Consider the following 23,938-nt stretch of genomic DNA (forward strand, 5'->3'; position numbering starts at 1 on the left):
GGGGACAGCCATGTTCTCCCCCATGCAGCAGCCCCCTCCCCCAACCCTCAAACCCGCAGCTCTGGGAGTACTGAGTGCAGGCCCAGCCCAGAGGGGAAATCCAGAATTAAATCCTTTCTGGTTTTCTTTCTTCACAACTCATTTCCCTGTTGTACTGGGCATGAGTGATGGTAAAGATCTCTTTTTATTCTCCCACTGCAGCAGAAGGGAACTCCTGGAAACCTCCATCTAGATGAACTTCCAGCCAGGAAGGGATGTTGAGCTCCCAGGATGGATGATGGATGTGGTGACATCCTTCCCCACCCCCACCCTGCCTTGCCAGATAAATGAAAACTCTGGAATTCATGAAGGAGGAGAGGCAGAGGAGTGGGGGAGGGGAGGTTGGGAGGCAGAATGATCCAGAGTGCAGTCTGGTCCTGGACTCTGAAGGCCATAGTTTTGAATCTGTTCCTGTGAGTCTCACCTGTATCCTTCTTGCCGCAGGTTGCCATTTGGGGTGAGGGTCCCTCTTTCTGGGCATCTAGCATGGCTCAGCCTGCCTCCCCTGGTCTGGTGGGACTGGTTTTTCCATGCTGTGGAGGGGTCTGTGAGGAGTTGGCAGGGGCAGAGGGTTTTACGTAAATGCCCAGGGAGGGCTCTGGGAACAGGGAGGCTGGTTTTCTCAAAGACATGCAGGGAGTGGAAGCTCCCAATTAGCCGGGTCGGGTGGTGTCAGTGCTGCTTTCCTGGGTGGCTGCGTCCACTCCGACAGGCCTTGGCAGAGCTCCCTGGCCATTACCTTCTCCCTTGGGTGGGAGGGGTGCCAAGGGGGCCGCCATACAGGACAGATGCCAGGTCCCCTCCCAGCGTATTTCCCAACCTGGGGTCTGAACCATGTTGGGGAGAAGCCCTGGAAAGTGCCGTGAAAAACCACCACAGATTCTACTGAAAGACTTTAATGGGGCTGATATTTGAACCTCCCCCCAGACCTGAGAGGCTGGGGGGAACTCAGTGTGTTGGGCCGGTCCCAGAGACTGTAGCCATGGCAACTGCTGGTAGGCTTTGCTGCCCAGGCAGCTCCAACCCTGAGTTTCAATAAATAGAGGACAAAAGGGTCTGGTCACCCACCAAGCTGGGGAGACAAAGACCTGGAGTGCCGGACAGAGCGCGCTGTCGCGTCTGTGACCTCGCAAGCGTACGTTGTCAAACACACACCACCTAGGATCAGCACACACACAAAGCCGCCTTGCAGAACATCCTTACACGACACACCATCTTCACACACACACACACGTACATACACATACACATACACACACTTTCCTCAGACACGTAGGACTGAGCTCACATACATCTCCCTCGAAGACACACATGAGGTTAGGTATACATGTGCCTTTCTCTCAATGTTTGCCTTGGAGCCTGGGTTTCCCCTCCCAGCTCAGAGGAATAGGAACGAGGTGGGTCTTCCTGGCTTGGGCCAGATTATACCGTGCTCTAGGGGCTGGGTGTTGTGACGTTTGCCTGGCTGACCCCACAGAAGTCTGTGGTGTTGGACTGGGCCCAGGAGGGGAATCTGTGCAGGTCGAACATGGGGATGCTCCAGGTGTTGATGGCCAGCGTGATGACCAGGACCCCGATGATGTTGAGCATGAATCCTGCTCGGGCCTGGGGTGAGGAGAGCCAGTCTGAATGAGTGGGTGTTGAGCTGGGCCAGTACCCATCCCTTAGGTGTTCATAGGTGCTCAGGAGCTCTCTCACTAGCAAACCTCTCCCTGGGAAGTCCTCCCTTGGGTCTAACCTGCAGCACTAGGTGGTGCCCCTACCACCGGCTTTAATCCCAGTGCTCACAGGGGAAAGGGGAGCTTCCAGAGCCCTGAGTCATTCTCTCTGAGTCCATATCCCTGGGTCCGGGTGCCTGGCATCTTGGTGCCTTCCCTAAGTTCCTCACCCCTCCTCTCCCTCTCAGTGGCCTAGGGCTGGCAGGGCCTGAAGATACTCCAACTGGGGATCACGTTCCAGCCTCCCCCGCTGCCACCCACCCCAACAGGGTCCACTCTAAACTCTGAGAATCTCAGCGGCTTTAAGCTACTTTGTGGTCCAGCAAGATGGAAAGACAGAGCAGGGAGTGCTGAGGCATTGGAGACCCCTGCCACTCACCATGTCTTTCACTTTGAGGCCTCCGAATGAGAAGGCGATGGCATTGGGCGGGGTGGCCACAGGCAGCATGAAGGCCAGGGAGCTGGAAAGCGTGCAGGGGAGCATGACGTAGAGAGGGTGGATGCAGATGGCCTGAGACTGGAGGGGGAGGCAGTGGGGCAGAGCTGATCGCAGTCTCCATCCCAGAGGGGAAGGCGTGGCCCCCATTCTCCTGCTCCCCTCTCTGAGGGACAACCCCCATCCCCACCCCAATATACACTCTGGCCATGAACCCACCACTTCTGCCAGAAGGTACCTGGTGACCTGGAAAGGGCCCCTTGACCTCTGCAGGCAGTGTGGGCAGAAGGGCTGCCTGGAGGAGGTGTGTCTGCAGGGCCAGCTCACCATGGAAGCCAAGATGGGCAGGAAGATTGTGGTGGTGGCCACGTTGCTGGTGCACTCAGTGAAGGTGGCGATCAGGAGGCAGAGGATTAAGGCAATGGCGGGAGGCGGCACACTCTCCAGCGGGGTCAGCTTGTCCCCCAGCCACTTCGACAGGCCCGATTCCTGTAGGCAGAGGAGGGTGGTGTGTGGGAGGCTGGGCTGCCTGGGGCCCCAGAGTCCCCTGCTGAGGCTCTGGGAGGGTCCTGCTCTTGCCTGCGTCTCTCTAGAATCTTCAGAGACAAGGGCAGCTTGGGAGAAGGAAGATGAGACCCAGCTGAAACCTGGGGGCCCCCTCTACTGCTCTTGAAGGACAGTTGGGTGTGGGCAGAAGGGTCAGATGGGAAGCGAAGGGGCTTTCTTGGGAAACCTGGGGCTTGGGGAGAGTAAAGACTTTTGACACCATTTACTCCTGCTCTCCTGAACTCTCTTCAGGAGGTTCCTGGCCAACCTTAGCCCTCTGCCTGCCCCATCCAGCCTAGCAGGTTGGGACAGGGGGCGACCTTGCTCCCAGCAAGGAGGGAGAAGGGGAAGGGCCCTGGTAGAGGCTGGGAAGAGGCCAACAGGGGGACGGGGACAGTTCACAGGGTCAGAAGAGCTTCAAGGTCTTGCCTTGCCCACACCTATAATGCCAGACTGTGAGCCCCAGGGAGCTGGGACTTTAGTATATACAATGTTGCCCACTTAGCACCCAGCACAGCGCTTGGCACAGTCAGTGAGCGCTTGATGGAGGAACTAACCAATCCCTGACCCAGGATAGCTCCTGTCCGTGCAGTGAATGAGCTTAGCCAGAACACCGAGGCCTGGGGGTGCAGGTTCAGGGATTTCTGTCTTGGATGGAGGCTATGGGGAATGACGACCCGGTCCCCAGAGCCTGGATGGGTATGATCATGGTGCCCCCTGGTGGCCTCAGCCAGCAAACTGCGTCAACCCAATGCCAGCCAACTACTCCCTGGTGCTAAAGCTTTGGCATTCTCTGTCTGGCAGGCGGTGAGGGGATGGACTGGGTGATCACCGAGTACAGTCCCTGCTCACCAGAGAAGCCCCCACTAGGGAGAGGTCCCTATGGCTTGTGTTTCCTCCCCCTCTCTTAGGGCTCTAACCTGTTTCTCCAGCTGCTGCAAAGGCTCTGCCCACCAGGGGGCTCCTAAGTGGGGGGTCAGGGCTCCCCTGTGTGGGAGAGAAGCAGGGCCCCTCTGTCCCCGTCACAGGGTCTCCCTCAAGTGGGTTGGGGAGGGGGTGGGGTCTGTCACCTCACTGCCCTTGGCCAGGGCAAAGCCACCGCCCAGAAGGAGCACGATATTCCAAGGCATCTTCTCTTTAACTATTGTCCAGTTGAGGAGGGCAGGAGGGGCCTTCAGCTTCCCTGGTTTTCCTACTCCCCAAGCAGAAGAGGATGGGTCACCAAGAGCCAACAGGCTTTCCTCCCCTTCCCTTCCCCCCTCTGTACGGGTGGGTCCCTCTCAGAGCTTAATGCATGGAAGAGAGGGACCCTCAGTTCTGCAACATCACGACTTTGTCCCTGAGTCCCTGTGCCCTTGGCAAATCACCCCAGCTTCTCTGGGCTTGGTCTACTCCTGCCGAGCGTGGTCGAAGGGACGTCACATGCCAGAAGGCGGGGTCTGCCCAGAGGCCCTTCTCTGCCCCAGATCAGGTGCTTACCTGGTTCCTGAGTCAGCCCTGGGATCTTGGAGGGCACGATGAACAAAATTACACCGATTAAGATGGCTACTGTCCCATCGGATGGCATGCTGCGGGCGGGGCAGGGAGGGCAGGCTTAGCGGCTTAGGGCTGCTCAGGGTCACAGGATGGAGGGGGGCTGGAGAGAAGCCCCTCCCACAGATGTGCCAACCCCTCCTGGCAAGTTCCCCCCACCTCAACCCAGCGTTACCTCCTATTCTGCGTTGGGGGCCCTGCTCCCTTCCCTCCTCTTGGAAGTATTTCTCCTCCCCGCAGTGCTCACCTATTCCCATTCTCATCGGAAAAAGCCAGGTTACCCCAGCCGGTGAAAAAGCCTGGCTCCCGAGTGAACCAGAGCACCACCAATAAGACAAAGAGGATGGTGACAGCCTTTTCTGCAAAGGTCATGGGGCCCAGCCGCTTGTGCTCTCTCCGGATGACTTCGAAGGCTGCTCGCTCTTGTTTCCTCATCTGGTCCCCCAAGCCACAGCTCTTCCGGAAGCTGCAGGTAGGGGTGGGGACAGCTCGTAAGGGCACCACACCAGGCAGGGGAGCAAGGGGCTGTGAGTGCCTGTGGTTTTGTCGTTGTTGTTGTTTAGGCCAGTGCCACGCGGCTTGAGGGATCTTAGTTCCCAGGCCAGGGAGTGAACCAAGGGCTACAGCAGTGAAAGTGCTGAGTCCCAACCACCGGACTGCCAGGGAACTCCCATGAGTTGTAAATGTTCCCAAGGTTCTGGAAGAAGAGCAGAAGACTCTGGGGTGTCATGGCTCTTATTTAGCAGAGGGGAGGCTGAGGATGGGGGATTGGGTTTCCCTGTGCTTGTCCCTGCTCCATGTGCCCCATTGACCCCTCTGTCCTTCCAGGAATTCTCTTGTGCTGAGCCCTCCCTTGTCCAGAGTGAGGAGGCCCTAGAGGCCTAGACCCCAGGCCTCCTTCTGGCCCTGACTCATCACTCCCCGCCTCCAATAGCCTTTCAGGATATCCTCCGTTCCCTCTCTTACTGCTTCTGGGCGTCCTCTGCCAGCCTGGGCCCCACCCACACTGTCCTCTGAGGAACAGGAGTCTGCAGCCCACTTCCATGTGCTTAACTCACTTTGACTTTTAACTTTTCACTTGGGCAAATCTCAACTCCCCTGCTGGGCTTGTGAGTTCCTCAAGGGAAAAACCATGCTTCACACATCTTTGAATCCTTGATGTTGCTTAGCACTGTGCTGGTCTCTTTGACTAACACTTTGCTTTGTACCATCCCCAACCTCAATCCAGCCTCCTTGCACCTGCCCAAGCAATGTTACAGCAACAATGCTTAAAAACTCTCAATGGCTCCCCACTGCCTGGGCAGGATGGACAAATAACAACTTATACCCACAATAACAGTCATACCACCACTCTTAGCCTGTACCATAGCAGACATCACTAATCAATCCCAGACTTGATTCCAGCTGAGCTCCAGCAGGGTCTCACATGATTTTCAACTCAGAGCTCTAGTGACTACTAGTAATCAAGGGCTGGAAGTGGGAATAGAACCTCTTTACTACTCTTGGCCTCAAGAGCAAGGTCCATACTCTTTATGTGGCACATGAGATTCCCCATAATCTTCCCCTGCCTACTTCTCCAGCTTCATACGCTGATCCTCTTTGTGTTTCAGTCACACAGAACTAGAGTTCCCCCAAACCCAGCAAGCTCTTTCTCGCCTCTGTACCTTTGTACACAAGCTCTTCCTGCTGCTGGAATGACTTTACCTCGTTCTCTACCTGGCTGACTTCTAACTCTACAAGATTCAGTTCAGGCATCATCTCTGCCAGGGGACTTCTAGAATCTTCACCGTCCTGGGCTGTCCTCCCACAGCACCTGGGCTTTCCTCTGTCACTGCTCCTACCTTATCATCACCCGTTAGATGGTGAGCTCCAAGGACAGGGACTGTCTAATGCTTCTAGTGTTCTCAGTGCCTAGCAGAGGGCCAGGCACACAGTAGGAGCACAACAAGGACTTTTGTAACTGACGATGCTCACAGCGTGTGCTTCTTAAGCACCTGCCAAAGGATTGGGGATTGTTATGGAATGGGACCTGGCCTGGGCATCAGGAGATCTGGTTTTCAATCCCAGCACTGACACATCTCGTTGTGTACCATGTCTTGAACCTCAGTTTGCTCATCTGATAGATGGGCTAATACTCTCCAAACAGTAATTCCCTCAAATGGGGAGGGGGCCAAGTGCACAGAAGGGCCTTGGGAGGGAGAGGCCTTCTCACCGGGATGGTGATTATGCCCTTTTCCGCAGGGCTACCTGGGTACCCAACTGGAAGCTCCTAGAGGGTAAGGGCAGGCACCTGGGCAGCTCTTACCCACTCCACCACTTACTTGAAGCCTAAGAAGAGGAACTGCAGCCACACCCAGGAAAGCAGCAGCAAGATGACCATGGTGGGGAAGGCAAAGAAAAACCAGGAGGCGAAGTTCACCACGTTGCCATTTTGGGGAAAGATCCTGAAGAGGGATTCAGGCTGCTGTGTGACGTTGCCCGGTGACCAGCCTGCTCCACTTGCCCCCCAGTCAGAATGCAGACCCCCTCCCACTCAGTCACTCACGAGTTGACCTGGCCTTGCAGTACCAGGTTTGTTGTGGTGCCAGTCAGGGTGGCGATGCCCCCGATGCTGGCCGAGTAGCACACACACAGGCTCATGCCCTGGGTGAAGCGGAGCTGCTCCTCGTTCCGCTGTGCCCTGGACTCCGAAGGAACAGGGTGGGCAGGGCCATCCTGCTTGTTGTCTGGGAACAAGGGAGAGCTCAGGTTGGGGATGGGTGCAGGGCCAGTTCTGGGGAGCATGGTGGGAGCTCCAGGGCCTCTGGGGCACCTTGTCATTCAGCAGCCTAGACCCAGGCTGGGGGGAGGGCAGAGGCTGCTTCCAGGTCTGCAAGGGCCAGCACTCCCTGGAGTCTCAGGCCGGAGTGATCCCCCCAGACACCACCTGGCCCAACCCCTCTTCTGAGAGAGGGAAACTGAGGCACAGAGAAGGGAAGAAGACTGTCCAAACCACACAGGAAGAGTGGAGCCTGGACCCCTGACAGCCCACCCAGGCTTCCGCTCTCAGCTTGCCAGGGTGGCCTAGCATCTTGGTTTGCCCAGGACTGAGGGAATTCCCTGCCTGTGGGACTTTTCATTTCAAAACCAGGAAAATCCCAGGCAAACCAAGGACACGTTGGTCACCGAACTTCTTGCTTCCCTCTTCTCTCCCTAAACGTGCCAGGATGACTACTCCTATCATGGGCATCGCCTCAGACCCTCCTCAAGGACTGAGGTTTCGGGGCAGGGCCTGGCGTCACCTTTCTCATCAAGCTTCGTCTCTTCCTTCTGGGGACTCGGTTCCTGGAGCTCAAAGGCGGGGTTGTTCCTGCCCTCCTCAGCATCCGTGCCCGTGGGCGTCTCGTGCAGCTGATCCAGAACGGCATGGGCAATGGGCACCATCATGGCAGTGGTGGCTGTGTTGCTGATCCACATGGACAGGAAGGCCGTGACCACCATGAAACCCAGGATCAGCCTAGCGACGGACAGACAGACACACTGGTGTTCCAGCATCCCTTCAAGGGCACACCGCCACCCCAGGTCCTCCAGACTTGGTCTGTGGGAACTCACAGGGAGGGCCGCACCCCGATGGTGAGAAGCACGCGGAGGGCGATGCGCTTGTGCAGATTCCAGTGTTCCACGGCCAGGGCCACTAGCATCCCCCCGATGAATAGCATGTTGCTGTCCTTAAGGTACTCAGTGCTGACCTGGCAGGCGGGGACAGTTGAGAAGGAGGAAGGGGTCCCCCCGTGCCTCTGGGCGTACAGGGTGCCGACACTGATATTCCCGCAAACGGAGGTTGGTCCCCTGGGCTCTTGGACCCAAGTGGAAACGGTCTTTGGATCATCTGCCATTTAATATTAACCAGTTTCCTGTCTTCCTGCCAAAGTCATTCTTTCTCCCCTCAGGAATGACTGAGACATCATCTAACCTGAATCCACTCCTGTTGCAAGCCATTGACTAGGAGATAAAGCATTTAATGTTCTTTCTAGAAACTAACGCAGCAGTTCTCAGTGTGGTCCCTGGGCCAGCATCATCAACAACCTGGAACTTGCTAGAAATGAAATGCTTAGACCCTGCTCCAGATCTCCTGAGTCAGAAACTCTGGGGTAGAGCCAGCAATGTGTTTAAATAGTTCTGCAGGTGATCCTGATGCATCTGCTCAAGTTTCAGAGCCACTGAACTAGAAGGATACAAACTCTCTAGCTGGCTATCAAGGCCCCCTTTTCCTTCCCTCATCTAGGCCTAGTTGCTCCCACTTTGAATTAACTCTTGACACTAACCATGCACCTGGCATTTCTAGAATGCCTTCCCCCCTGTCTTCTAGTTGACTCCTCCCTCAGTGCTCCCCAACCTGCCAAGCAGAGGCAGGGACCCCTCTTCCATGTGCCCTGTTCTGTGGTGAAGCTTCCTCCGTCATCAGCGTCCTAGGGCAGACCCCCCTCCATCCCTGGGAGCACGTCCTCCTGTGGGTGGGGAGGCTTACCACGGAGGCACCCATTATGCCCATCATGGGGAACATGACGGTGGGGAGGAAGGCGGTGATAGCCAGGGGCAGAGCCTCGGTGCACCAGAGGAACGCCATGAGGATGATGGTGTAGGCACAGTAGGCTTCCTGCAGGCGGGAGGGGAACAGCAAAGCTGTTGGAGGGGGCAGGCCTGTGTCCCAGAGTCATGTCACCTCCTGTCCCCAGAGAAAACAGGCCGTTTGTAACAGTGTGGGGAGAGCCTGTGAAACTCACAGTCCTTGATTCCTGAGCCCAAGGTCCCATTTAAAAATAGAAATAGAAAACAAAGCAAAACACTCACCACCTTGTCTTTAACCTTGGGGAGCCTAGACATTATAATCCAGCCACTGGATTATAATCCAGTCCCCCTGGGGACGGCAGGGGGCTCAGGTGAGGATGCTTACATGAGATGGGGGCTCATCTAGATGAAACTGGGGCCTGGGAAATGCGGATCCCTGCCTGGCACCCTGGCCTTCCCTGCTTCATCAAGAGCCTGTAAGAGTATATTTATTTGTATGACGATTTAAGTAGTATTTGTTCCTTCTGCTAGGAGCTGAGTTCCATGAAGACAGAGTCAGTTTTGTATCTGGATCCTTGGAGCTCAGGACCCAGGAGGCTTCAGAGCAAATCTTTTCTGAATGAATAAACCACTGAAAAGTTTTAGGAATAGTGGGGTCTCCTTCCTAGTAATCCTGGCATGACCACTGTTTCACATAACTCCCCTATCCCCACCTTGTGCGGGGAATTGTGGAGTAAACCCTGAGTCGTAGTCTTGTGAGTCTTGGGGTACCAGAGACCCCCCTTTCCCTCATGAGGCTCCCAAAGCTAGAAAGGCCTGACCTCAGGTCTGGGAGGGGACCTGGAGCAGGAATGAAGTCAGACAACCCCAGATGTCAGGGGCCCACCCTCCTTGACAGAGCCTCTCCACAGGCCTGGGGAGGGAGGATGGGGGAATCATTAGCCAGAAGGAAGCCTCCAGGGAAGGGGGTGCCTGGCATCCAACCCTCCTTGGGACACCTGCCCACTGTTTGCCAAAGGAAGAGGCTGCCTGCTGGGACTATGGGCTGGGGGCTCCTCTCTTACCTGTCTCAACTGCCCTGCCCCTCTTGCTTTCTCCACCTGGTATAGGCTGGGCTCACCCCTTGTACCTCACGCCTTTAGTACCCTGAAGCTTGAAGGAAGGTCTTGGGGAGAGGAAGCTGCTGTTTACTGAGGAACTCTTAGGAGCTGGGTGTTTTCATGTTTGTAGTTACAGCCGTGGATGTGTGTGGTGGTCTTATGTTATAGATGACCTCCAGAAGGTATGTGGCTTGCTCAAGGTCACAGAACTAGGGAGTGGCAGAGCCAGGTTGGAACCCAGGCAAGGTGTGCAGGATTGCATAATTCTAAGAGCACTCCCCGACTAGTCTACATCAGTGGCATCCTGGGGGGTGGGGTGGCACCCAGCCTGCCCAGCCAAGTCCATCTGATGCCAGGCTCACTTTCTTTCCATGAAACTTCCACCACTTTCTCACCCTGGACATGAACTCATTGGCACAAAGGGTGGGGCCACCTTGATCCTTGAGCAGAGACCCACCCCTCCTCCTCCCCCAGCAGGCAGTAGATTCTGCTGAAGCTGCTGTTCCTTCAACCATTTTCTCACCTGCAGTGTGCACAGCCTGTTACCCATCTTCCCGTGGGGCTAAGGGCAAGCCAGCCCTCTGAACCCTGGTGTGCCCCCCATGCCCTCACCCCCCAGAATTCTCTGGCCAGAGACAAGGGGTGGGGGCTGGGCCGGATGCCTTTGCTGATTCAAGAAGAAAGCTCTGCTAATAACGACAGCAGAAGCATCGTCAAGGACTACTCCATGCCAGGCATGGTGCTCTATGCACTTCAGGTGGTTTTTAATGACATTTAGCTGCTCTGTGAGGTAATGACTATTGTTCCCATTTCACAGATGAAGAAACAAAGGTGCAAATAAATTAAGTAAATGTCTCAAAGTCACACAAATCAGTGAAGAATCCAGGCCATCTGGTTCTTGAGCCCCAGCTTTTTGCTTCTCCCCTGAGCTTTCTCCCTTGCTACTGGAGGGTGTCCCCCAGCCTCAGGTGCGCTGTGACCAGAAGGGTGTACGGGACTGAGTTAGGGCTCTGGATCCAAATGGAACTGTCTTTGCTGGGGCCTGCCACTTCCTGTTGCCCGGCTCTGGGCAAGTTCCTTCACTTCTGGGTCCCCATCTGCACCCTCCAAAGAGAGCTGTGAGCATCAGTGTGTTGAATCTATGGCTCCTCTACTTCTTTACAACTTCCTGGTGTCCCTCTCCGTGTCTGTCCGTCTGTCTCTGGATCAAAACCAAAACCACTTTCAAAGTTCCATTCAGAAGCTTACTCTGGCCCTGGTGGCTCTGGCCCCGTGTCCCCATCCCACCCTCCTGGGTAGTCGGTCCAACTGTAGAGTTAGTTGGTCCGTAACTCGCTGACCTGCTTTTCCTGGTTCATGGGGCTCTTAAATGGGGCGTGGAATGCCAAGGATTCATGAAGTTGGATGGGAAAACAATTTCATCTTTTAGCTAACATCTAACTAAGGTTATGAACAGAGGCAACAAAACCATAGAGCTGCTGTTTTGTGGGGGTGGGCGGGGTAGGAGGGGGTGCCTCGCCGTGCAGCTTGAGGGATCTTAGTTCCCCGAGCAGGAATCGAACCCGGGCCCACAAAGCGCGCCAAGTCCTAATCACAGGACCACCAGGGAACTCCCAACGCCACATAGCTGTTAACGTTGCTATGGGCGATTTTGTCACAGATACTTGATTGTGGCTGTCAGCTGTTAGGTACCTGCACAGATTAGTGGTTGCAATGGACTCAAAATATATCCCAAAATATTGTTTACATTCATCACTCTTTTGAAATTATGGTAACTATTATACCAACACTAGATCTTATTTAATGCTTTAATAAGGAAGCATCTGTATTTCTGAATTGCAATTAATTTTTTCATAGTTTTATAACTGTATTTCAAAATGGTTGGTTTCCTTTGTCATCCTATACATTTTATTTCGTGCATTTCAAAGCAATATTCTGAAAAGGGCCCACAGTCTTCACCAGACAGCCAGTGGCATTCATGGCTCAGAAACGGGAACAGAACCTGGGGGATCCTTTCTCCTTGGCCCCGCAATGTGTCTGATTCCACGATCTGTATCCCCAGTGTTAGAAATGGGAAGTCGGGAATCAGACCTGGGCTCCAGGGCCACCTTATACCCTCTGCCTTGTTGCCCAGCTCAACGCATCTTGGGCTGGCCAAGCTCAGCTGGTGGCCTATGGCATGGGCCCCAGCTGGCTTACTCCCCAGTCATGCTACATTGCACGACTCCATATGCCATCGGCAGAGGGCACAGCCTGCACCCTGTCTGAGGCAGCCCCTCCTGGAGCTCAGATACCAGCAGGGAAGAATTTTCTCTTGGCGGCTAATGCTCTTCTTTCTACCTCTGTCAGTACGTCCTCCTTCTGCGGTCCAGCAGGCTAGTTGTTCCCCAGCTGTTCCTTGGCTGTAGAATGTACTCCTTTCTCAGCCTGGGCTCTGGAGGACAGGGGTCAACTTTCTTTCACCTCCCTGTCTCTAGCCCCTCCCTCTTTTGCTGGTGCTGGCCTGGGTCTATAAATCCTTCCTTCCCACTTGGGCCCCTGGCACTGCTGTGCCAGGAAACTACCGTGGTCAGATCCCCATTCCTCTCTCTCCCCAGGCTGTCCCTGCCACTGAGGGGCAGGCACTGGGCCTCCTGCCTGCTCATCAGGCTTTCACTGGACAAATAACCTCTCTGCTCCAGGTCTCCAGTCCTGCTGGTTCAACACCTCCAATGCTCCCTTTTACTTCTCTCCAGCTCTGGGCCAATAGCCTGGTCCAAGCCCCTGCATCTGTTACCAAGATTTCTGCAAGAGCTTCCTTATTCACCTCTAGCTTCCTCTTTTGCCCCTGAAATCTCTTCTTCTTGCTGTAGCCAGAGTGATCTTGAGGCACAAACCTGTTTAATCCACACCCTGTCCCCCAACACACACACACACACACACACACACACACACACACACACCCCTAAAAGCAGCTCAAATCCCTGCAGGCTTTCCCACTGCTCTTAGGAAAATTTGGGGGCTGGTCTGTTCCTCTCCTCCTTGCTCTCTCTGGTCCAGCCACAGCGGCCCTCTTCCAGTTTCTCAAATGCTCCATCTTCCCTGTAGCCACAGGGCATTTGTACCTAATCTCCTCTCTTGTCTTCCCTCCCCACTTTGCTCACCTGATGTCTACTCATTCTTGAGATCTTAACTCAAATATTCCTTTTTCAGGTACGCCTCCGTGGGTTTCAGGGGTATGTTCCCCATTTTTCACAGCCTATGCCCCTGTACCTCTTCTGCATAGCACTCATCACGGTCTGTAGTTAAACATTTGCTTGCACAAATTTCTCATGATGAATATCAACCTTTGTCGCCAGACCTTACTCTCCAGGGAGCAGGGTCTGGGTCTGTTTCTGCTCACACTAGCAGGGTGCCTGGCACCTCTACGGAGCTGACACTGGATAAATGAGTGAATGAATGTCAGACACTGGGGTACAGACATGAATCAGACCTGGCCCCAGCCTTCGGGGAGTCTGAGTGCCCTGTGTGGGCTGGTCTGTAGTCATGGCGGGCTGCCTGGCAAAGCCAACAGTGAAGAGAAGAGATAAAGCCTCAGACGGCTTCCAAACCCCAAGGCTGGCAACTTGCTTCTTTTGTGATAGGAAACAAAGGTCAGAGGTCAGGAAACCTGAGCGCCCAGGCCCAGCTTTATTGCCGCATGTCCTTGGGCAAGGTATTTAACCTCTCTCAGCTTGGGTTTTTTTTTTTTTGATAAGAAATATTGAGCATTTCTAACTATACACACATTACTGTCTTTTATGCAGGGTCCTTTTCTACAAATGGGAATAAGAGAAACACACTCCTTGCTGGGTTATTATGAGGGTGAGGGGCGTGACTGAGAAGGTCTAAGCTGTAGAGGAGTGTAGATGGCAGTGAGCTGATCGCTGGGTTGGCCTTGGCGCAGAAATCTGCTCCCGGGCTGCTGGGGAACCAGGGTGGATACATGACATACAAGTGAAGATGGTAGTGCCAGGGAATCCAGGGTAGACTCTGGACACTGGGTGTGGGCAGGGTGGGGACCTGTGGGCATCACGGCCTTTACCCGTTACGGACACAGAGCAGCCTGTGGCCCTTGGGCAGCAGCAAAAATGCCCACACTCTCAAAGGTGTCACATCTTATTCGTCCTGGTGATTGAAGGTTAGCCCTGGGGTGGGCTACTCCCACTGCCCCTCTGCGCCTGGCAAGTAGGGATGCTGCTGGGGAGTGAGGCGAGGCCCTGGGTGGCAGCCAGCACCATTGCAAAGGAGAGACCAGAGAATGGAGTCCCAGAGAAGGGGCTCCTTCTCTGAGCCTCCCTCCATCTGGACTGAGGAAGGCTTCCAGAGAGGGCACACTGAGCGGGTACTGAGGGATGAATAGGAGTTCTGTGGGTGGGCAAAAGGTGTTAGCATGAGGGAGTAAGCACAGAGGGAATGGAATGAGGCATAAAAGATCAAGATACATTCTTGTGGTGGGAAGGGATGTAATGCTCGCCTGCCTGCCAAGAGAGGAATCTAGAACTTTATCTGGAAGACAAAGGTGAAAACGGGAGGAGGCCCTTGAAGGATTGTAAACCGAGAGGGTGACACTGTCAGGTTGGTGTTTCTATTAAAAGATTACACTGATGCCGCCATATGTATTTTTTAAAAATGTGTCCACAGGTGTTTGTATACACATAGGAAAATCTCTGATTCAGGGATTCTTACCCTTTTTTGGTACCAGGATTCCCTTAGCAGCCTGATGAAGCCTTCCAACTCCTTCTTAGAATAATGTTTTAAAATGCATTAAATAAAATGCACAGGATTACAAGGGACACCAATTATATCAAAATACAGTTATTAAAATATGAAAAAATGGGTAAGATAGTGATATAATGTGACTCTTAACTACTAAGCTCTTCACGGGCTAATGGCTACTGTAATCTCAAAGTCATGGTTAACATAATATGTCAAGGGACTGGCAACAGCTCTCATACGATTTGAAAATATCTCTGATACCTACTGGTGGCAAAGTCAAAAATATCGTTCTTTACTATCGTGGTTTGTTGTCTACGTTCATCACAGAAGGAAACGTTTCACCCTTTTGTGCTGTTGGACTTTGTGCAATGTGCATGTACCACCTAATTAAATAAATAAATCACCTCAAGATGAAAATAGGGGGCTTACACCTGCGGTACTGTGGCAGGTGGATTGGCAGACACAGAAGCTGGGAGGTGACAGGTGGCCCTGCTGGGATGTCCAGTGGGGAGATGACAGGGGCTCAGAGAAGCCATGGCAGTAGAGATGGAGAGAGAGGACGGACTCCAGAGATGTTAGGAGATGGAAGACAGAGGGTTTGAGTGATGGCTGCTGGGTCGGGTGGGAGGAGGAAAACTCCAGGTGCCTTTCCTGAGTGTCTAGGTGCATAGTGACCCCAAGGAGAGGAGCCATGAGACAGGACTTGGGGAAGGAGGTGCAGAGTGGGCTGGGTGTGTGTGAGTGTGTGTGTGTGTGTGTGTGTGTGTGTGTGTGTGATATTCATTCCAGGAATAATAGGCCCATGCAAATGCCGAATACCTTTGAGAGACTACACATAAAAGGCGACAATGGCCAGTCCATACGCAAATATATGTCCTACAATCTCTGCAGTAACCAGCCCTGTAGCCAAACTACCGCCTGCATAGCAACTGACCCCAAATGGGCAGGATTTGCTCAATGACTACCAGCTTCCTTAATTTTTGATCCCCACTCGCTCGCTACCTCCACTTCCAACTCAGGACTAAGCATGTGCTCTCTTAACAATCAGAGAGGATACCCCACTTCTAGTTAGCCCCCCTCCAGCTCCCGCCTGCCAACAACCTCCAGTCAGGGCACACCTGAAGGCTTCCCTCTTTCCACTCTAAAGCGTCCCCACCCCCTGCCTTTGAGGCTCTGCCGAAAGCAAGGATGGAGGCTGATTCCCTTCCTAGCCTCACCTGATCTCATTTGAGTGATCTTTGTTTAATTCCGCACCTTAACGTGAATGCGTTTGTTGCATCATCTTTTGCTTTAAGAGGCCAAAGGGAAAAACAATGGGTCTGAGTGTCAGAGAGAACAAAAGTGCGGGGGAGAGTCCTGACGTCACAGTTTGGGCCAGGGCCAGGCCCGCCTGCGTCCCCTAAAGAACAAACCAGCAGGCGGGAGTTGAAGATGAGAGAAGCGTTCCCGCACTCCTCCGTGCATCTGAGCCCTACAACTGCCCTGGGCCCTGCTGCTGGATTCCGCTCAGGAAAACGTACTGCTGAAGAGTCTCCTTGGCTTTCCCATTCTTGGCCTTCACCTAGCAGGTGCTGGAAGTGTGCACATGATTTGGTCATCTGGGGGTGAAGTTCGAGTTGGGGAACCTTCTCTCTCTTCTCCAGGGATCTCCCTGGCTTTGGAGGCTGGCCCCTACTCCCAGGACCTTCCGAGGCCAGAAAACCAGACTTCACGCAGTCCAGTGCTGATCGTGGCCACACTTAAGGACCACACCTCACTGCCCTGGGGGTGTTGACCAGACACACCCCGCCTTCCTGTTTCATTGGTAGGAACAGCAAGGCCCTCATGAACAGAAGAAGTAGCCTATGGAAATAAGTCAGGCATCTACACAATGCCCGAAACTCTGTGTTGTGTTTTCCAGGGGCCCGGAATTCAGACAAGGGGCAGAGGGTTCAGGGAAGCATTGTTTATCAGGGAAGATAGAGGCCTTCCAGGCAGGCCCCGGAAGCGAGGTCCAAATTCCTTGCACAGTTTTCGTGCCCACAATCCTGGTCTGTCTTTGGGGTTCAGGAATAGCTTGCAGTAAGGGTATTTTAGTCACACAGATTTTAAAGTGCATGTGCACGCACACACCTACTGTTCTTATATCCTAGGAATGCAGGGATTCAGAGTAGGACATCCTGCCCTCTGTTCTCAATGTGAATACAGCCTGGATTTCAGCTAAGCTCTGTTCTGGCAAACATGGCACCACGGGCAGATAGTTTTCACAGATGAGTCTGTTGGGTCCTGGGAGGTATTTGCATTTTCGACTCTAACTTACTAGCTCTTTGACCTCTGAGTAAGTATTTATCCCTCGTGACCCTCAGCATAAAATCCTCACTCCTTCCCCGGACGTTATAGGGCTGACATTGGCTGGCCTCTCTCTACCTCTCTAAACTTAACCTCAGTCATCTTCTGCTCACTCAGGTCCACATGCCGTGCCGGCCTCAGTTATCCCTCCACCTTGCCAAGCTCACCCCTGGCCTTGGGTTTTGCACTACGTGTTCTGCCTAGATGGCTCCTGGCCCAGAGCTGTGCTTGGCTAGCTCTTACTTGCCAGTCAGGCCCTAGGGAAATATCAGCACCCCAGGAGGCCGTCTCTGATCACCGCATCTAGAGCAGCCCCTCCCCAAGCCATAGTCACAGCCTGCTGTATGGTTTTCACTGCATGGACAGTATATGCTTTTTGTGTGTCCCTCCACAGCCCCCGCACCCCCAGGATCGCAAGTTCCCCTGAATCCTACCTCCCACCCCCTGCACCTAAACAGTACCTGTCGCACGATACTTGTTCCCTAATAAATGAATGAACGGATGAGTGAATGAATAGATGTAAGGTTGCTGGCACACCGATGGTGCTTCTTGGGTATCTGGTTGCAGGGGTTGGGGAAGCACTGAGAAGACCTCAGGCCTCACTGGCTCCCAATCACTGGGACCCCGCAGTGGACAATGGGCATTTCTAGGATTCTGTTGCTAACTCCTCAAACACTCCTTACTATTTCCAATCCCCACGCCTTTGTTCCTGCCATTTCCTTCACCTGGCCTGCCCTCTATTGATGTCTCTGACTGTTGAAATCTCGCTCAGCCTTCAAGGCCTAACTCAGATTCTCCCTTAACTCAGATGGAAGGATTTTCTCCTTCCTCTGAGCTCCTGCAGACTTCTGGCTATAATCTGTGTGGCATGAACATGCGGTCCTCTAGATTGAAAGCATCTTGAGGACAGAACATCTGTATTCCTTTTTGGTAACCCCCAGCACAGAGCAAGAGCTCGACAGACTTCCCAGACTGAACGACAGTGGAAGGATTGACTGACGGCTGGATGGACATGGCGGTAGATGGCTCAAGTGGTGACTCACAACAGGGGACTACCTTGCATCCTTAGACAGCCTTAGCCAAGGCCAGATTCCAGTTCAGACTTTGCCTTTTTCTAGCTGGGACTTGAGGCAAATTCCTTTATCATTCTGGGCCTCAATTTACATGTCTGTAAAATGGAGACAACAGTCGTAACCTCACAGTAACTCAGAGGTTATTTCGAGAAATAAATGGGTTAGTGTTTTGAAGTGCTTGGTACAATGACTAGCACACACAAAAATACCGAAGAAATGTCAACAAGTATTATATGGACACAGGTCTGAGCCTAGTCTGGGCCTCCTCTTTCCCACTTCAGGGCCCAGGGCCATGGAGGTAAGCTCAGGATCCACTGCAGAGAGCAGGGACTCAGCAGGAATTCACGACGGGGCCCTCTTTGCCCACATTCACTCATTTGACAAGTATTTGTTGAACACCTACTATGTGCCAGGTATTGGGGGTTCTGCATGGAAAAAGACAAAGTCCCTGCCTTCACGGAGACTACATTCTAATGTGGGGGGGGTCAGAAAATAAATAGAAAATAAAGGGATACAGGGCTTCCCTGGTGGCGCAGTGGTTGAGAGTCCACCTGCCGATGCGGGGGACGCGGGTTCGTGCCCTGGTCCGGGAAGATCCCACATGCCGCGGAGCGGCTGGGCCCGTGAGCCATGGCCGCTGAGCCTGCGCGTCCGGAGCCTGTGCTCCGCAACGGGAGAGGCCACAACAGTGAGAGGTCCGCCTACCGCAAAAAAAAAAAAAAAAAAAAAAGGATACATCATTTCAGATAGCGAAAGCCCTTTAAATAACAGGTTTTTGCAATAAAAACGACCGGTGCTGCTCAGAGAAGCCTTTTCTGAGGAGGCGGACTTCAGCTGACATGTAAGAAGTGAGAGGGAGGCCTCTGGGAGAAGAACATTCCAGGCAGGAAGATGAGCAATTTGAGGAAGAGAAAGGCTGGAGAAGAGCAAATAAGAGGCAGGATACGGGGCAGGAGCCCCCGACGACTCGTGGCTACCCTGAGAGGTTTGGATTTTATTTTAAGTTTGACGAGAAGCCTCTGTGGGGTTTTAAGCAGGGTAGTGATCTTATGTTTGGAATAGATCATCCTGGAGTTTGGGTGAAGAACGTTCTGGGGACGTAGAGAACAGACTTGTGGTTGCCAAGGGGGAGGTGGAGGTGGGCGGGGGATGGGCTGGGAGTTTGGGGTTAGCAGATACAAACTATTATATAGAGAATGGATAAACCACAAGGTCCTACTGTATAGCACAGGGAACTATATTCAATACACTGTGATAAACCATGATGGAAAAGATTATGAAAAAGAATGTACATATATGTACAACTGAATCACTTTGTTATACAGCAGAAATTAACACAACATTGTAAATCAACTCTACTTCAATTAAAAGAAAAGAGAATGGTCTGGGGAGGAGTAGGGATGGGAGAGAAACGATGGCGGCCAGGACCAGAGTGGAGGTAGTGGAAAGCGATTCCATTCAGTGTATTTTTGGCGAAAACACTGGTCAACAGGACCTGCTGGTGCTTGTGGAAGTGAAGGAACGAAAGGCATCAGGAATGGCTCTGAGGTGGACGGTTGAGCCATATCTTGAGGAGTAAGATCGCAGGGAGAGTCGGCTGAGATGAGTAATCAGGGCTGTGATCTGGATATGCCAATGTGTATGCGGCATAAAAGGAAATGTTCAGGGCTTCCCTGGTGGCGCAGTGGTTGAGAGTCTGCCTGCCTATGTAGAGGACACGGGTTCGTGCCCCGGTCCGGGAGGATCCCACATGCCGCGGAGCGGCTGGGCCTGTGAGCCATGGCCGCTGAGCCTGCGCGTCCGGAGCCTGTGCTCCGCAACGGGAGAGGCCACAACAGCGTACCGCAAAAAAAAAAACAAAGAAAAAAACAGGGAAATGTTCAGCGGGGAGGTGTCCAGTGTTAGTTGGATAATACAAGTTTGGAAATTAGAGCTGGGGTTTCAGATTGGGGAATCATCAGCATAGAGATGCTTTTTAAGGCAGGAGACAACAGATCACTGGCAGGCGAGGATAGGGAGAAGTAGCCGGGAAAAGTGGTCAAAGGAAAAGGAAAACCAGGAGAAGCCTAAAGAAGACAGCATAGCAAAGAGGAGGTGACCAGCTGTGACAAGCGCTGCCGAGGGGGTGAGGGAGGTGAGCATGGAACAGGGGTTTGGTGACACGGACGCTGATGGGAACTTGACAAGAGCCCTCTCGGTAGGTAGAGTCTTGGAGACTGGATCTGTCTGTCTAAGGAGAGACGGGTAGTGTAGTCAGTCTCTGAGGCCTTCTTTTGGGAGAGAGAGCAAAGAAAGGAGGTATCTGTGGAGGGACTGTGGGACTGAAGGAGGGTTTGTTTGTCTTTTCATGTGAGAGGGATTAGAGCTTGTTTGCATGCTGGTGGGAGAGATGAGGCAAAGAGGGAAAAGTTGATGATGCTGGAGAGGAGAGTATAATTACAGGAGCAAAGTCCTTGCGAGGGGCTGGTAGCCAGGGCCCCAGTGGAGGGGCTGGCCTCCGCAGATGGAACCTGGGACAGTTCATCTGAGTCAGGACAGGGGAGACAACATCTGTAGGTGGGAAGCAGGCGGCAGGGAGGGGTACAGCACAGGGAACACAGGGGGTCCTGACACATCGCACTCCCACAAGGAGGCCTGGCTTCTCATCCTGACTCAGGCTTTCCTGAGTGACCGAGGGCAAGTTTCTAAATCTTTCTGGGCTGTACCTTCTTGGGGAGTAAAATGGGCATCACAGTTCCTGTCTGTCCTTCCTTCCGGGATTAACACACTTGGCTCAGCCTGTCTGGAAACTGATCTGATGGGTCCCTAGCATAGAGATGCCACTGGCTTTGGCCTGGGATGAGGGTCATCTCATAGGTCAGCCAGGCCCTGTCACCTACCGGGAGCTGTGCCACTACCTCCCTAGTTCCTTACCCTTCTGGGATACCTCGAACAGAAATCTTGCCTCGATTTCCCTGTCTGTGACTAAAGGAAGCAAATGGCTCAATGAGCAAGTGAGGGTGGGGCGGCGGGTGTGGGGTGAGGCCAGGGCCAGGATTAGGTCTCAGCCTTCCGGAGCACAGGCTTTGTAGCCAGACCACACCCCCAGCTCTGCCACTGCCTAACTATGCCACTTGCCAGAGGGAGGTTTCCTGTGAAGCTTGGACTTCAAGGCCGCCTCCTGGACCTACCCTTCCCAAAGTCCCGTGTTAATTTTAGATTCAAGATTTTGTCTTCTTTTACTTACAAGGGGGGCCCCAAAGTGTATACTATCTGACCTCCAGAAAACAGGATCTGCCCTGGGATTTTGGGTGACTTAACTTCACTTTCCCCGTCTGTAAAATGGGAGGCAGACCTGCGTCATAAGATGGGAGAGAGGGTTCCTGGGTACATGGTACAGGGTGTGCAGTGGGGGGCTCCAGTAAATGAGAGCTGAAGTTATGACTCCTGCTGCTTGCATGGGGGTGGGCAGGAAGCAGTGGCATTTGCCCCTCCATTCAAGGTGTGCATCTGTATTGCCCACTGGCAGGATCTCCTCCTTCAATTCCCACCCCTCCTCCGCAGGAGACTTAGCTCTTGGGATCACAGGTGAGCGCCTCCTCTTTCTGTTTTTACTCTTAAATGCACAAACTGTCTGAGGCCAGCTTCCTTCTAATCCCCTTCCTTCCCTCTCAAGCAGCTAGCCCAGCTCATACCCTCCCAGTCAACTCACCTGCTTCCACCTGCACCTCCTTTACGGCGCTAGGGTTCCTGCCTCCCAAGGGAGTAGATACCAAGTGCACCTAAGCAATTCACATTGGGCTCCTACTACTGGGTGCCGAACAAAAGCCTCCCATTGACCTCTTACTCCTCAGGCCTCAGGAGGACCAGGTGGTGACAGCCTAGGCTGTCAGGCTAGGAGGGATGAATGGGTGATGCTGGTCCTAAGGATGCCCAACCCCAGGGCCACATGGCCCCTCCCCTGCTCCCTTGGAGCTTCTCTGTGCCCAGGACCCCACGTCCTTACCTTAGTCGGGATGAGGATGGGCAGAGGCAGCAGGAAAATGGGTAGGAAGAATACAATCAGGTAGAAGCGATAGGCCCACAGGCCCTGCCAGCAGGTGGCCATGGTGTGGATCCACGTGGGCTGCCGGGTCACCCTCCAGATCCAGGGAACTGCAGGACCGACAGTGTAGCAGGTAGGTGGCTAGGCAGGCTTATATAAAGCTGCTGGAGGGTTAACCATTGACCCACCCTGGCAATCAGAGTGTTTTTAGAGTCCGGGAGGTGACAGTCAGGAAGAGGGATCTGCAGGGAGTGTAAAGATCAGGAAGACTTTGCAAACAAAGGGAGGAGGGCAAGATCCAGGGATAAAGCCTTCAGTTTCTTTCAAGAAGTTGAGCCCAGAGTTAATTCCTTCTGTGTGTGGTCTACTTAGGGCTGAATATGGAAGGAGCAGGAGAAGGAAGGGTGCCTGGGAAGCCTCACAGCCGGCATCCACGGAGCAAGACCCAGAGCACGCTCCCCAGCCCAGTCCCCCTCTCTCTTACTCCTCCAAAGAGGAGTTCTCTGAGCAGTTTATACAGGGCCTTGGGTGGGGCAGCCCAGCCTCCAGAGACATCCTGCCCTCTGGGGGTTTCCAGTCTAGGACTGAGGAAGGGCTGCAGTAAGCCCTTCTCCTTCCAGGTATCAAGGAAACTGTCAGAGCCACTGGAACCGACCAACTCGTATTCACTGTGTGCTGTGTGATGCACTGACAATCATTCCTTTGTCTGCACTGAGCAGCACGTGGGATCTTAGTTCCACGACCAGGGCTTGAATCTGCTCCCCCTGCACTGGAAGTGTGGAGTCTTAACCACTGGACCGCCAGGGGAGTCCTCTGCAAGGACTTCATTTGGGAACAGCCACTTCCTTGTTGATGTATGATAGGGATACAGTAAAGGCTCACTTTTGTAGGTTCTTCCTGGCCCCCCACTCCCAACCCCAAGCTCCCATGGAACACTGGCAAAGATTGTTTCATTTTTTGGAAACACATTTAATCTCTCCATCCATCCATCCATCCATCCATCCACCAAACAAGTATTTGACACTGATTATATCATCAGCCCTGGACTCGGTGTTAAGGATGCAGAGAGATTAAAATGCCGCTGGTAATAGTTAACATTTGCTCAGCATTCAGTACAAGCTTGTTAGTTTACTAGTTCATTTACTCTGTACAACCACACCAGGAGTTAGGTGTTACTATTCCATTTTACAGTTGGGGTAACCGAGGCCCCAAGACACAAGCCAGCCAGAATTCAAACATGCTTTAGGAGTGCCCTGGGGAGGTCCAAACCAGTATGGCAACTCCAGGTGAAAGGAAACAGTAGGAGTATTGAGCAAAGGCTCTTGGAAAGGGTGACACCTCAGTGAAGTCTTGAAGGTTGAGTCTAATTTGGCCCCAAGGGGACAGAGGTATGATCACAAGCAGCGGCAAGAGTGAACCAAGACCTGGAGGATGGAGTGTGTGGATATATCTACCCAGAGCCTCTGTCTCTTGCTACCCTCCCACCTCCCCACCCCAAACAGCTCAGAGTAGAAGCTCAATCCATATTTCTGTTGATTATTCAAGTGTGATGATCCGTGTGCCAGGACAAGAAGGCAGGGTGTCTCAGGGAGATGGTTTCGGGAAGTCAACACAGCCTGGGCAAAGATGTGAAAGGAAGGAGGTTCTGAGTGGTTGGAAAGTGAGTGTGTGGGACCAGGTCTGAGAGCTGGTGACCAGGGAGTACAGCAGCTTGGCCTGGGCGGCGATGCCAATGAGATTCTCCTAGAGCCAGTGAGGTCTGTGTGACACAGACCCCCCCACCTTGCCCCGACCCCAGTGCCCTCTGCAGGGTGGGCAGAGAGCTATGCATGGATCTAGGTCAAAGGGCTCCTGGG

At 53.3% G+C, this 23,938-nt stretch overlaps 1 protein-coding gene across 1 annotated transcript; it reads right to left on the bottom strand.

The window, feature by feature from the left end:
* Positions 1 to 1,473: 1,473 nt before the first annotated feature.
* Positions 1,474 to 22,145, bottom strand: SLC13A2 (solute carrier family 13 member 2). Its single transcript, XM_089900739.1, is given in 13 exon segments — positions 1,474 to 1,644; positions 2,137 to 2,274; positions 2,521 to 2,682; positions 3,810 to 3,931; positions 4,219 to 4,307; positions 4,520 to 4,738; positions 6,594 to 6,716; positions 6,818 to 6,998; positions 7,554 to 7,768; positions 7,864 to 8,023; positions 8,026 to 8,140; positions 8,780 to 8,908; positions 22,044 to 22,145. Coding segments are annotated over 13 exon segments (1,926 nt in total).
* Between the last annotated feature and the right edge of the window lie 1,793 nt (positions 22,146 to 23,938).

Source organism: Delphinapterus leucas, chromosome 19 (genome assembly GCF_059928025.1).
Source record: "Delphinapterus leucas isolate spDelLeu-1000000601 "Yukka" chromosome 19, BTC_Dleu_Yukka2, whole genome shotgun sequence".
In the NCBI taxonomy this organism is placed as follows: domain Eukaryota; kingdom Metazoa; phylum Chordata; class Mammalia; order Artiodactyla; family Monodontidae; genus Delphinapterus; species Delphinapterus leucas.